The 14,250-nt window shown below is 38.7% G+C and overlaps 1 protein-coding gene across 25 annotated transcripts in view; it reads left to right on the top strand.

Annotated features, from left to right (window-relative positions):
• ELAVL2 (ELAV like RNA binding protein 2) overlaps positions 1 to 14,250 on the top strand; it is a 104,052-nt gene that overhangs the window by 67,275 nt on the left and 22,527 nt on the right. For all 25 annotated transcript variants that reach the window (XM_063320286.1, XM_063320300.1, XM_063320299.1 and 22 more), the window contains one exon: positions 7,225 to 7,328. In XM_063320286.1, coding sequence (XP_063176356.1) covers positions 7,225 to 7,328 — 104 coding nt within the window. The remainder of the gene's footprint in view (positions 1 to 7,224; positions 7,329 to 14,250) is intronic.

Here is a 14,250-nt window from a genome sequence, read left to right as displayed (position 1 = left end):
GCCCTTTTTGGAAGAGCAGCATGGAGGAATTTAGCTGTTATGTGGCGAGTATATTACAGCTATAGAAGACAAGCCACTGTCTGTGGCTGTTGTCGCTGCTTCCAAAAGTTGAAAAGGAAGGAAGTGAATGTTGGCGAGTATACTTTTTCTTGCAAGAAATATTGTCAGGTAGGCCACTTCGCAGGGAGGTTGAGAGGGGAGGCTGTAAAACATCTTAATTGCTGCCCCAGTGTCATTGGGCTAAATGGCCTGGTTCAGCTGTGTGTGTAACTCCTTAATGTTAACAGTAGACTCTTAATGCAGGTTTGCTGGAGAGAAGAAAATGGGCTTGGTGGAGGCAGATAATTTAGTTTGGAATATCTTTCAGTTTTTCTTACCACTGTAGTGGTAATAAGTTGGAGTACCACTTGGAAATAAGTTCTGCGTTCTCCAGAGAAACAGGAAGCTTAGAAGACACAGTAAAAATTATTTGAGAAGAACAAACTCCTCAGAGGTGGCAATTACATATAGATATCTGGGGAGAGTAAAACCTTTGTCATGTTATTGTGCACTTGTCTTTAACTGGTCATTACTATGTGTGGGTGCTGCCCTCAGTCCATTTGAGGCATAAATTGCTGCCTTGGACAGGTGATCAGCACTATCAATCTAGCCCTTGAAACTGTCTGTCAATAGACGGACAATAGCAAGGAGGCACCACCAGCTTTTAGAGTGCAACACTTCATTTGCATCTAGAAAAAGAATTGTGCCTCATATTATAATCAGAATATGTGACCTCTAAATGTGTAACAAAGTAGAGAGGGGTGTGTACGCAGCTGAGAATGGCAGCAGACAAGCAAAGAACAAGTTATGTCAGCTTCCCCATTCAAATGGGGGACATGAGTTGTATTTACTATGGAAGTGGACTTGAAGTGAAACCTTTACACTAAAGCAACCCATAGGAAAATACATGACCTGTTGCTCCACACTCTTCCTTGATAATGTCCTATTAATTGTCCTATCTAGAGCAATCTCTAGTCTTATGTGACAGGTCTCACTAGCTACTCTCCCAACATTGAACTGGGGGATGCCTTGGGACACCTAGGCTGTTCCAGGCAACCAAGTATCGCATACATGAACACTTCTCCAGCAGAAGAATTTCCTAGGTATTAAGATGCATCAGTGTTCAAACAGCTTCAGTAGTTATCTTGCTTTTTCATGTCACCAACACCCTTACTTATCTCTCCATTATGAATAATTTGGGTAGCAACAGGGCAATAGGAAAAATTGCGTTGTCTCTATATCTCATATTCCTCCCCAAGTTCGTAAGAGAGCTTTGCAAAAGTAAGTAATGGTGACCAAGTAAAGTGATCTGGCTTGTAATTGCTTTTGAGCATTCAGTAATTAATCAATAACCCCTTTTAGTTGGTGTAAATATCTGTGCCTCATGAAAATGTACAGTATAGTGATGCATTTTTTTAAACCCACAATCCTTCTGAGTTACCAAGGAAAAACTAGACTTGGCTTGCATTTTGCTAAACAACCTGTTAAGTTTCTTGATCTTTTTGTCATTTCTTCATTTGTGTCACATCTTGGGTAGTCCAACCTAAGTATTCATTGATGTTTTTACTTCTAAAATAAAGTTCTTGGAACAGGACTCTACTATAATCTGTCTACCTAAAAATGTTGAAGCAGTTGGAAATAGCCAAGGAGTCCTTTCATGTAAGTTGAGTTCCAGAGTGAGATTATTCTTATTCAGAAAGTTGAATGTATTTGTTATCAGGAGAAAGATGTTGTTCTACTAACTCAACTAAAAGGGCTTTATTCTGCTTTAAGTAATATTGCTGCTACTTTTAAAAGCAGAATGTTAAGAGTGGACAACGGCCATCACTATCACATCTACTTTGTATGACCGTTTCCTCTGTGGAGATAACATCCATTTGAGTCTTTCTCTGAATGTTGTACAGCAGAGATTTTTTTCTTTGGGCTTTTGCAGGTGTGTGCAGTTTTAAATAGGCTTCACTTGTAGGAAATAAGGAGACACTTGTGAAACAACCTAGGCAAGACAGACCGGGTTTCTTTGTGTTTCTTTAAGTATTGTGAATTGGAGCCTGTGTGTTTTTAAAGCAAAAAAAAAAAAGTGACATTTTTTCAAGGCACAGTAGTAAATTCAGGAGCACTGTGACCTGAAGGCTATACCTTCCTACTTGTTTATTTCTCCTCTTCCAACTTGAAACTTTTTTTTTGATCTTTCGCTGACCGGTGCCTGGGAAGTCTTTCTGCTTTTCTTTTCTAAATACTGAATCAATGTGTTCTTTACTTGCTTCTTATTTAATGTTAAATCACTTTGCCTACGCTTCTCCAGTGTGCATGTGGATCTCCACTCAGTCTCTTGAGCAGTCCATTCAAACACTGATTAGAACTAAATTGTTTTAAATTACTTTTTGCCCCTCTCCTCTCAAAATCCATTCTGTTCTGTATATTGACTGTAATGCCAGAAAGTAAATTGGCATTATCTAATAAATTACTGTTTAATTTACATCATCATCATATGCGGTGGTCAGTTGATATTTATGAAGCTCAAAAACTTGAAACATAAACGGAACAGTTTCGTCTGTTAAAGCGAGAAGCATACTGCTTTCCCATTCACATTTTCTTAGAGGTTGAACATTTATCAGTGATGCACTTAGTGGTGGATATAGCACAGATAGGTTCACAGTGATGTCTGACTGAAAGGGGGTTTTGCCACTTGTGCTTGAATTTGACTTTGTTGCAAGTGTCAGTTACATAAAACATAAAATGTAATTAATGAAGATCAACTTTGAAATCATAACCTTTGCTTTAAGTCCTTCGCTATCTTACAGGCTTGCAAGATGCACTTCTACTGCTATGTGGTCTTTGGTTTTTATCAGATTTTGTTGAAGCAAAATTCAAGTCATACTGCTTTTCCTCAGTTACTTTGTCTTTCCTTCCAGATCACTTCATCATTTTGACTTTCCCTATTTCAGGTGAATTCTTCTTTTACCAGTCATTTAATTAACTGTTGTTTTATTCTGCACCACACCGTCTAATTTTCGTAGTGTCCCAAGCACAAAATCTAGTAGAAGGTGTACAGAAACAGCTTTAAACAGTGCTGTGAAATAGCCACGAGAACTATTGAGAAGCTCCTCAACTGATAGTTTGAGCATGTAACTTCTGAAGTATTGCTCACTTCTGCAAATGATCAGAATATTCCCCCTAGAAGGTGGTGAATGTTTTCTTCTTACTGGCACAAGTAATAACTCACAAAACTAAGAAACTCGTAGTCTGTCCATTCTTTAGGATAACCTAAAAATAATACAGTATTAAATTTGCGAAGTTATGGAATCTGATTTATGGAGTCTGAGTTATGGAATAAATAGCTGATGTGCGCAGATAGTCTCTTGTCTGTGTTGAGGTTGAGTGGGTCATAATTTTGAAGATCTAGGAAAGGCTAAACTGGATATTCAAAATACCTGAACACACAATAGTAGATAGAGCACCAGGGCAGCTCAAGAGTTCAAGAGGTGTCAGAGGCTTTTCAGACTGTAGTGTCATTATGCACAAATTGTAAAGACAAAGCTGAGACAAGAGCCAGATCGAGCTGACCCTGTCTCAAAACAGTAAGAAACTAAGCTGCTTTTTGATATACATTTAAATCTGAGGATTATTTAACTCATGGACAGCTATAGATTTACCTTCTTTCTTCCATCACCCCGTTGTGGACTGAGACACATAATCTACTTTAACTGTGTTCCTAGATATTGAAACAAGTGTGTGTTCTGCAGGAGACTTCTATCTTGGCAAGTGGAGTTTAGTGTAGAAGAGGCACAGATGGAAGAGTCCAGAGCTGTTTTCTGTCAGTGTTTAGTTTAATCCTTGGCTTCAGGCAATACAAATTAGTCATTACAGTTATTAAATAATGAAGTTCCTCCTGTTAGATATTCTAAGTGGTGGCTGATTTGGCGTAAGTATATCTAGCTTGTACTCGGTTGGTATTGAAAGCAAAAAGTTTAGACATTGAGGAGAAGGGAAAGGCTGCACAGAGGGAGAACTTATTTGAATTATACTAGCCAGGTATCTCTAATTTTATTTGACTAAAATTTGTGTTCAGTGTGTATGCTGCCTTTTCTCCACCTGAAATCCACAATGAGATGGGGCTTCTCTCTGGCTCATACAGCCGCAGTGGTACTAGCATAAGTCTGGACTGAAGTCCTGTACATCAGTGAAACACTTAGGAAGAACTGAGCTTCTAAGTTCTTGTAACCCATTTGGCACTCTTGCACCAAGTGAAAAAATACTACCAGCTGTCAGACATACTTCGCAATAATTGGGGTATCTGGTGGGTTGTTGAAACAGCTGCTTCTACTGCATTTTGTGAAATCCTTGTCTAGATTTACAAACTCAGACATTTGTATATGAACTAACAAACCTCTTAAACACCTTCCCTTAACACAAGCAGAAAGACTTAAAAGTGGTCCCTCAAGCATCTGATTCCAGAAATCATGTTCAACTTCCAATTATTCGTATTGCTTATTGAGAGCCAAGATTCAACTTATGTGCTTCTGTGGAGGAAGTGATTTTTTGACTCTGAATTATCGATAATGCATAATGAACCACTAATCTTCAATCAAAATTTCAATCTCTATGAAGTTTTACCTATTCTTAACCTTTTCAAATATATAAGGCCTTTGGACTGTCAAATCTGAACATCTTTGAATCTTAGATGATAGCCCAAATTAAACAAAACAGCTCGATAAAAGAAACCATTCACAGAATCATTAAGGGCGGAAGGTACTTCTGGAGGTAATCTAGTCAACTCCCCTTCCTCAAGCAGGTTCTCCTTGAGCAGGTTGCCCAGGACCATGTCCAGTCAGACTTTGAGTATCTCCAGGAATGGAGACTTCACAGCCCTCTGGGTGACCTGCTTCAGTGTTTCACCACCCTCACAGTGAAAGCTCTTATTAATTGCAAAATTGCAGAATAGACCCACAGGAATGAGTTAAAGTTTGTCCTGAATAAATTAAATTACTGGACTTCGCGCAGCTTCCTAGGCTAGTCTACTAGTACTGATCCAAGCTTAACTAATAGAATGTCTCCAGAAGAACTGATCATGGATGATATCCTTTGTAACAGCTGGATATGCACTGTGCCTGCAGTGGTCGAGATGTTTTTAATGCGGAAAAATAGATGACATGAACAGAAGGGTAGTAGGAATAATTTCGGCACATCTTTTTCTGTTCACTCTAGAATTAGTGAGTAGTGTATTGGGAATGTCTTAAATGAAATAGCTTTCTCTTTGAGATTTTAATGTCTTTTAAGGTTGTCGTTTAAATAGGTTCCTTCCTAGGACATACTTAATAATAACACTAAAAATCAGCATTTCTGTATTAGGAGATAAGAATAAAAAGCACTGCACAAAAAGAGATGTTTCTTTAAGTTGCTCTTTTTAGAAAACAGTGCTGGGAAGAGCTTCTGCAGACAGTGGGAGTGATGCAGGTGACAGGTATAGAAATTGCTCTACTGTAATCAAACTAAAAAGGAAAAAAGTGCTTCTAGAATAAGGAACTTTGCTGTATCTAGGTAAAGCTGTAAATTAATATAGAAATGCTTCTGCATATTTCCATATTGTTTGTTGCAGAAACACAGCATTGCTGAGGTTGGAGGTGCTTCTAGAGATCATGTAGTCCAACCTCCAGCTCAGAGCAGGGTTGTCTAGAGCAGGTTGCTCAGTACTTTGTCCTGTTGGGATTTGGATGTGTTACTAATAACTTTGCATATATTAACATGTTCACGGCTTCATGTAGACAATTTATTTGTGTGTGTGCTGTTTTGAGGAGGAGATTGGGAAGAATGGGGGTAGCTTTGGGTGGTGGGGGTATGGTGGTGTCCTCTAAACTTTGGTGCTATGGTAGACTACTTTCTACAAAATTATGAATGCCAGCAGTGGCGGGCTTGTTACTAAACCCTCTCTTGTCTTACTTAATCAGTTACAAACTTTGCATCAGTTGTTTGCTTTATGTACTATTTAATACATGCTGTATAGATACCATACAAGAACTTGATACAGACAGCATAGGTTCTTTTATATCTTTGCTGGCAATAAATGAATTTGCCATTTGTGCTTTATGTAATATCGTTTATCCTTTTATGTGTTTGTATCTCCAAGCTAATCTTTCAAACAAGTGTTTTGTGAATTAGATATATTGGATGCTTCCCTGTGGCTTGTTGGCTGGTTTTTGGACCTTGTTGATTCTGAAAAAAGAATGGTCAAGAGGTGCGGGAGACACTTTCTGAAAAGTTTGTGCTGATGAAGGATAGTAGTATTACTAAGTGGTATCCTTTTGCTAATGTTACTTTTTTTTTACCTGTTTGGATACTTACGCACTAAAATATTTTTAAAGGAGTATGCTAGTTAAGGATGGTATACTTCAGGTTTTGAAGTTAGCAGTAGTCATCTCTTGACAAGCTCTCAGTGTTTAATAAGAAGTGCTTAGACAAAATACACTATTAGAAATGGGCAGTGGTTCAGTGATTAAGAGCTAATTAAAAATGCTTTATGCCCATCTATCATCCGAATTACCAATGCTAAAAGAACCTAAAAACGTTGCATTTTTGGATGATATTTAGCTCATGACTGGTTACTTGTACTGTGTGTTCTGAATATAGAAACAAAATGAGCCTTTGAACTCCTTATTACTGAGGGGCTCTATTTAGTATGTGAATAACACCTGTAGAAATGTTTGGCTTCAAATTTGGCTCAAATTCTGATACAGAAATAAATTTGAAACACACTTATTTACAAGTACTGGTCCAGAATTTTACCACTGTATTTTCTCTGTTCAATTAAGAAGTTCAAAAGCGAATAGTGGATTTTTGATGTAGTCTCAACTGTGAAGCTGCTGCACTTCCTCTAGTCTCTAACAGATCGTAACAAACTACTGAACCTATTTTGCATAGCAATTTTTAAGTCTTTCATTAAACTGACTGTAGCTATTTCTGCATTGAACTTAGGGCAGTCCATGGGAACGGAGGGAGCTAGTTAAAAACCGCTAACCTTACTGGAAAAATTAGGTGTTGTGAGCCTTTGAAACTTTATCTGGGGCAGATACTATTCTTTAATGTAAGCAAGTTTTGCTCAGTGTGTCCATATAAGTTTTAAACATGGTTAGTTACCCATTGCGTAGCACTGCAGTACTAATGATCACTCTTCTTCCTCTCTTTAATCAGGACAGAGCTTGGGTTATGGTTTTGTGAACTACGTTGAGCCCAAGGATGCCGAAAAAGCTATCAACACTCTGAATGGATTGAGACTTCAAACTAAAACCATAAAAGTATGTATTGCTAACTATGATTTTTAAAGCAAATGAAGTGTTTTGACTTCTTGTTGATCAGATGCATGATTTGTTTTCCCTTTACATGTGTAACTTAAACATTCTACTAATGTCTATAGAATAGACTAGGACTTCACTATGTAGCAGATGGTTAGTGCTTTGTAGTCTGTTTAGATTTAGATTATGATTAAGTATAGAAAATCTAGATTTTTTTTGTGTACTTGATAACATTTTAGATGTGAGCTTGAATTGTTTTAACTGAGAAATTGTACGTTTCAGTTGCAGAAATGCAATATTACGTATAATCTAAACACTGCACTGTGTTTCCTTCTTACCTTGTCAAAGAAGATGGTGTAACTTATTAATACTGCCTTTTTTAGGTTGCTAGTGTCTGGTTTCTTTTACAAATTCTTAAAATGAAATGCTGAAATAATTATTTTGGTCTATGAATTGTGGGAGTCCTAGGGCTCTCTGGTCTCTAATGTTTTGGATTCCTGTTTTTTCTGTTTGTCTTGTAGTTGTTTACTAAACTCAGTTTCTTAAATGGCTAGAAGTAGAAATCTTAGAGTTACTTTTTCTCATCTGCTGTTAATCCATTATCGGAAGTGTGAGGATACTCATTGGAGCAGTTGTTTGGGCTCTGAAATATTCAGAGAGAGCAGATGAAATAAATTTTATTGGGGAATGCAGACATTTGAACATTGCCTGAAGGCCATCCATGTTCCAATCAGCCTGCTCTTTCTCTTTAAACAGCAGGGTTTGCTAGCTGGTCACTTGGGTAGTGACTGCCCTCTAACTAGGATCATATTTAAGCTGTAAGATAAAGCTCACCTGTAAAAAGGTTTGACCTTAAGCAATGTGGAGCCACTTCAAGATGACTGAGACAAAAATAAGATGGCAGTAGTTGTGTTCAGAATGGCCTATCTGTTCTGGATTCGTAAGATTTAATAAAGTGGATTACACTATTGAAACTTAAATACTGCTGTTAACAAACAGTGAATTGTGGCTCACAATAACAGTGGATGCTTTGCTGCAGAAAGCTTCTTGCGTGCTTCTGGCAGACTTCTTGCCCACAGGCAGTCTCTCCCATTTTCTGCTTTAGGGGAAAACTGAGGAAAGTAATTTTGTGCTCTAGTTTCTTGAAAGAGTCTTTTGGGTGGAACTGGGTTTGCGTTCCAGTGGTATTGCAGGTACACTGTATCTTGGATCTTAATGTCTTGGATTGGACAAATGAAAAATGCATCTGCCCAGGGTAATAAGTTGGATTTACTTTCAGTTTTAGAAAATGGATGTCATTGAGATTTGTGCATATACCTTCACATGAAAAATATGGGCTAGCCTAGTTTTATTGGATATTTTTGACTTCAAAGAAAAAAAATTAAATGTTTGTTCTATCTATACATTTTTGGGACTTCTGTAGAAACGTTCACTAGACTGATGGCTGAAAGTGTTTCCAATTGGCCTATAAAACTGGAAGTAACCTCATTGGTCTGGTGACGGACCCTCACATTGTGGCTGAGCTAAGAACACTCCCATTCAGAAGGAACTGTCCTGATTCTGATGTGAGGTGTTACAGACTGGGGCCTCTGATCCTCACTTGCCTCTGATCCACTGCTTCTGTACTAGCCCATTAGTCATGGGATATATTTCTCTAATCCCTAATAGGGTATGCCACCTACTGTTTTCTTCAAATAAAATATATTGAAAAGGTGAATTTGCAAAATGTTGGCTTAGGTTTTTCTGTATGGGTAGAGATAGTAAAACCTATTACCTGATACCTTTTTAACAGGAAGAACAACCTGTGGAATGCTTTATGAAACACTGTTGAACTGTTTGCAAACTATCTTAACTGATTTCAGATCCACACCTCCAAAGCAAGTCATAGCAGTCTTAGTCTTGTTTAACATGATGCCAGTTTGTGCCTTCTGATTTGACCTGAATATTAAAACTGTAGGGCGGCACAGTTCAATTGATGTTGAAGGCACGTCTAGATATGTTGGATACCTGAACCCCACTCTGCTAGGCAAGATACTTACACATATTAGATGGTGCCCTCAGTGGCATAATTTGATTTATTTTCAATGTGAACACTCTTACTTGTATTGCAGGTAGCCTGTGAAGTTTGGGCTTAATTTAATTACACAACTTCATGAAAACCAGTTGTATCTTAGAATTTTCTGGCTTCTCTTCTGGAAGAAGCTGCTGCTGGGAAGGACTTTGGATCTGCTCTATTGAAGAGCCAGTGAAAATGTGGATTTCTGTGTCTGGAGTGATTTTTCTGCCTACCCACTTGTTTGTCCATGACTTCATTTGGGTTGTCCTGGAACCAAATGTGGAAAATGCAGAGGAGCAACTCAGCATGTCAGGGTCATTGCCTTGCACGTAGTGATAGGAAAATTCAGTGCATGGTTTGCTGGCTTGGCTTCTGCTTGGGAGGAGGGAAATCCTCGGTGGCTTCCCCTCCCATTGCTTCTGGGAAAATGCCTTCAAAAAAAAAAAAAGATACAGGTGAATTTATTGTCAGATTATCCGAACAGGAATATCTTTCAGTGTGGTGTAAAAGACTTCAACATTAACATGAAAGTTTAGTAAGATTCTCTGTCTAAAGAGGAGTGGGTGGTGGAGAGCTTTCTAAGATCATGAATAGGAGACAGGTTTTTACCTAGATTATTAGGGGTAGCAGGAGCACACAGGAATGGCTTTTCTCCATGGATGCTAGACGGCTTGAATGATGGACATGGTCTTTTGTGGATTGTAGCTGCCAAGGGGACGCTGCAGATGGCAGTAATGGAGTGCTTCTTCCTCCCTTGCCGGATGAACTGGGGCTGAGGAGGTTCCTGCTGTCCTGTTCCCAGCTCTCCGGTGTGAGAGGCCTGAAGTGGCAGAGCCTCTGTGTGCGGGAGCTGCCAGATGGGTTTTATTACTGGTGATGGGTTTTATTATTTTATTTAATGCTGGTGATACATGTGTAGATGTGTATGCAAGTATGTATTGGAAAGGGGAAAGAAAGTAGTTTGTCCAGGCTAGCAGCCTAGGAGTTGTCCTTCTTTGTAAGATAGCATTGATTATCTAGTTGTATTTTACCTAGCTAGTGCCTCCTAAAAATCATATTTAGTAAGGTTTCCTCCTTTTATAAATTCTTTGGACTATTAGGGTGTTTACATGGGTAATTATCACCTGTCAGGGGAATAAAGATTGAAGAAGAAATAATTTATCTAAAGTATTAAATCTGTAGGTTTTCTTCCCACTCCTTTATAGCTTTGCATATTTAAAAAAAAAATCAGGCTTAACATGTAACATTCTGCCAACTTCCTGTTGGAATGCAGTTTGACAAATTCTTTGTCTACAAGCACAGATGGCCTACTTTGCCATCATCACCTAGTTAACTGCCCTACTGTAGAAAGCTGTGTAATGAAAAGAGCTAGTTATGACTTCAGTTGAAGAGTGAATACTGAACTATCAGCTTTACAAATGCCTCAAGGGCAGTACGGCAAGGGAAGACTGGAAATGAGGGATGTGCCACAACTTCATTAGTGGCCTCTGAGGCACGGTGTCCTTACGCAATACAGTTTCACCTGGTGCCTTGAGCCATTACTTAGATTTACAGTAAGGTTCATTTTAATGGAATTATCCTTTAACCTAACTGCTCAAGATCTCCACCCTTATGAAATTCTGCCGATGATAGTACTCTTGCAAACACTGTGTAGACTTAATGGAAAATAACAAAATGCTGAAAAAAGCCATGCTTGTTTGATTTCTGAGTTAGTGCAGCAGGTGAAAGATTGAGATTGTTCCTGTCTTCACCATACCTTCACTTGTAGGGGAAAACTTTGATAGTGTCAGTTTTTATAGTAATTTTTTCATTAAATAACATCCCTGGGGAGCAATGAAATACGAGTTTTGTAAAAAAGCCTATTAAAATACCAGAGGCAAGCGAGCTGTGAAGGTGAGAGAAACCCTCCTTGCCTTCCGTATTTTTTTTCTTCCAGCTCTAAGGAACATTGATCTAGTGAGTAGCAAAAGGGGATCCTATTTGGAGGTTTAATTAAAGCTAGTGAGCTTTACTGGTGCTATCAATCAGCAGAGATTGAGAGAGGGGGCATGGTGCCAGACCATTTAGTGGTCTTGACAGTGTAATTAAATACCTCAGAACTGTATTCTCAAGGTAAAATTGAAGCGCTCTAGCAGATCGGAAGCAGAAGAACGATTTGTCTTGGAACAAAGGTAAAGGTGGGTTTTTTTCCCTTAAATTTCTGCAGGAGTTATATAAATGGTAATTATACAGTCTTTTAGCTATGTTACAGTTAAAGTTTTGACAGCATTTCCATTTTAAACCCCCTCCCCACCCCACACATGCCTTTTCACCCCCAGGTAAAATTTGTTCTTCACTGAAATTCAAATCCCCTCAGACTTTGAATGTTACTTAACTAGCTTAAGCTGGATGCTTGTTTTTCATGTTGCTGAATAATATTGAGAGGAGGATTCACTTCTAAATGCATATTGCTGTCACTTTCTGTAAGCCACATTATGGCCACATCGTTGTTCATTAATGCCTAACCACTCTGAGGAAAATAACACCGCGTGTCAGACTGAACTACAAAATGGGCTAATCTCACCTTCCGCCACCACATAGGTTGTTTTCTCTTTGGACCCCAAGTGCTGTGTTGCAGATGACTAGAGTTTCCTGCAGGAGTCTTTCCCGGCTTTCCCTGGGGCAGAGGATTCTTAGACCAAGGCAGCTCACCCTGAGGCTGCTGAGCAGGTTTGGAGCAAAAAACTTCAGTGGTGCAGTAAGATCCTTTCTGAACCTGCATAAGGGGTTTCTGACACAGAAATGCAGATGTTAGAAAGGCCAACAGGACTGTATAGAGCTGAAGGAAGACTGCAAGCATTGTTCAAAAGCCAAGCTCTAAGCAAGCGAAAAAAGCCAACAAAAACAACAAAAAATTGCTTGTTGCTACTGAGATCAATGGTGCATCTTCTTGTCCTCTGCCCTCTCATGCTATACAAAGTTCTTTTAAGTAGGATACGGCTTTCTACATGGGTCCAAAATGCTGCAAATGCCAGTCATGGAGATCTGTCTGTTTCTTTTTAAAATCCAAATAGTTGTCTTCTCCATAAGAATGCTTTTACTATTGTAAAATACGTCTGCATGTATTTTTGAAATTATGGAAGTCTTGAGACAAATTGACCTCTATTAAACTAGTGGCTTTCAAGTTTTTGACATCTTAAATATTGACTCTGGGTGTCTTTCATCGCTGTAGTAGTTTTCCCTGAAAGGTTGTAAGATATTCCAGTAAAGCGATAACTATAAGTGGCAATGGATAAGTGTTTTGTGCATTTCTATAAGGTGTGTCTGTGCAGTAGTGCAAGAGAGACCCAAGGGAGATATGACTGCCATTGTCTCTGTCAGCAGCAGCAGCTCCCTAGACACAAACATGGGGAAGCTGAAGTGTACTTTTTTTCTTCAGAAGAAGGGAAAACTAGTGAACAGATTCATCTCAAGTCTTAAAACCAGAAGAATTGGGGTCTGCTGTTTTGAGATTTTGTTCTTTTTGTATTATTCCTGTGGAGGGATGGATATTATCCTGTGTACTCTTGTTCTCCAAAGTATGAAATGGTATGTGGTTTTTAATTGGAAGTGTCCAAAACTTGTGGTGCTCATACTCACTGGTTGGACATGAGTAGGGAGGGAGCGTTCATCAGATCAGAATGAGGAATGCAAAGTACAGAGGAAGGACTTCGAGGCTATAAGAGAGACATAAGAAACTGAAAATGTTTGGAGACTGGTAATTACAACTGCAGTTTTTTTAATGTTCTTCTATATTAGTCCTTTTAAAGGCAAAACAGCAGAATCATTGTTCTGTGATTGTAGTGCATAATTCCCATCTCCTGTTTTAGTGTAGAGAGAGGCCAGTGAACTTAATTATTGTCGTTCTCTTAAAGTGGTATGATAAACTTCTGATAATATAGGTAAACTGTTGTACTATTGCAACTACTTCTGGGAAAACCTGTGATTCTGTTTTCGTCCATAGCAGGATTTCCAGTTGGTTTCTGTCGTTAACACATATGTACTATTATATTTTCTTCTGTTCACCAAATGGTATTTTTGTGTCTCATGTATTGGCTTTAGACCAAATCTTGTGAAAGCCTATTTCTGGTGTTCTTTTGTGGCACGTACAGCAGCAGTTTTACTGCTGATCTTCCTCTGAGTAGTGTGCTGTCCTTAATCGGTAATACTCTAAGGAAGACTCCTTGTTCTCTTCCTTTCAGTCATATAAAGACTGGTCTTAAATCTAAATTCTTCCTGGAAGAAGGCTGTCATAAGAGATTGCTAGTATAATGGAAATGTGTAGACCTAAATCTAGTAAAGAGAAACAGAAGAGGGGGAAAAAAAAACCACATACACAAACCAGAAACAAAACAGAAAAAACATAATCAAGAACTAGGAACTGAAGCTGCCAACTGGAGATGAGTGCAATGTCAAATTAAAGTTGGAGAAGAGCTAACCAACAAATGTGGCGACTTCTGTATTTCAATTATTCTACTCATCCACTCTTTTCTTATAGTACAATACATGTACTTAGAATTACCTGAAGATTACAGAATTAATTTAAATTCTAATAGGAACAATGCAGTTTAGGTCACATTCTAGTAGAAACAATGTGGTTTAGAGCCTATCCAGCCTGGTCATCGTACCTGTCCTTTCTGATCTTAACCTTTGCAGCCAACAGCCCCTTTTGTCTTCATCAGGTCTTATACCAGGAAACAGAGAAGGAAAGCCAGTTCACCCTTTGCAAGGTCAATCTCTGTGGATACTTAATCTAAAATTCATTGAGCCATCCTTGCAGAACACAGCAACCATTGCTCAGGGGTGTCCTTTGGCTTGGCTGTTCTTTCTGTCTCTCACACTGCTGCTCTG

The sequence above is a fragment of the Chroicocephalus ridibundus genome, chromosome Z, assembly GCF_963924245.1.
Source record: "Chroicocephalus ridibundus chromosome Z, bChrRid1.1, whole genome shotgun sequence".
Taxonomy (NCBI): Eukaryota; Metazoa; Chordata; class Aves; order Charadriiformes; family Laridae; genus Chroicocephalus; species Chroicocephalus ridibundus.
This window is presented reverse-complemented; position numbering and strand designations above follow the sequence as displayed.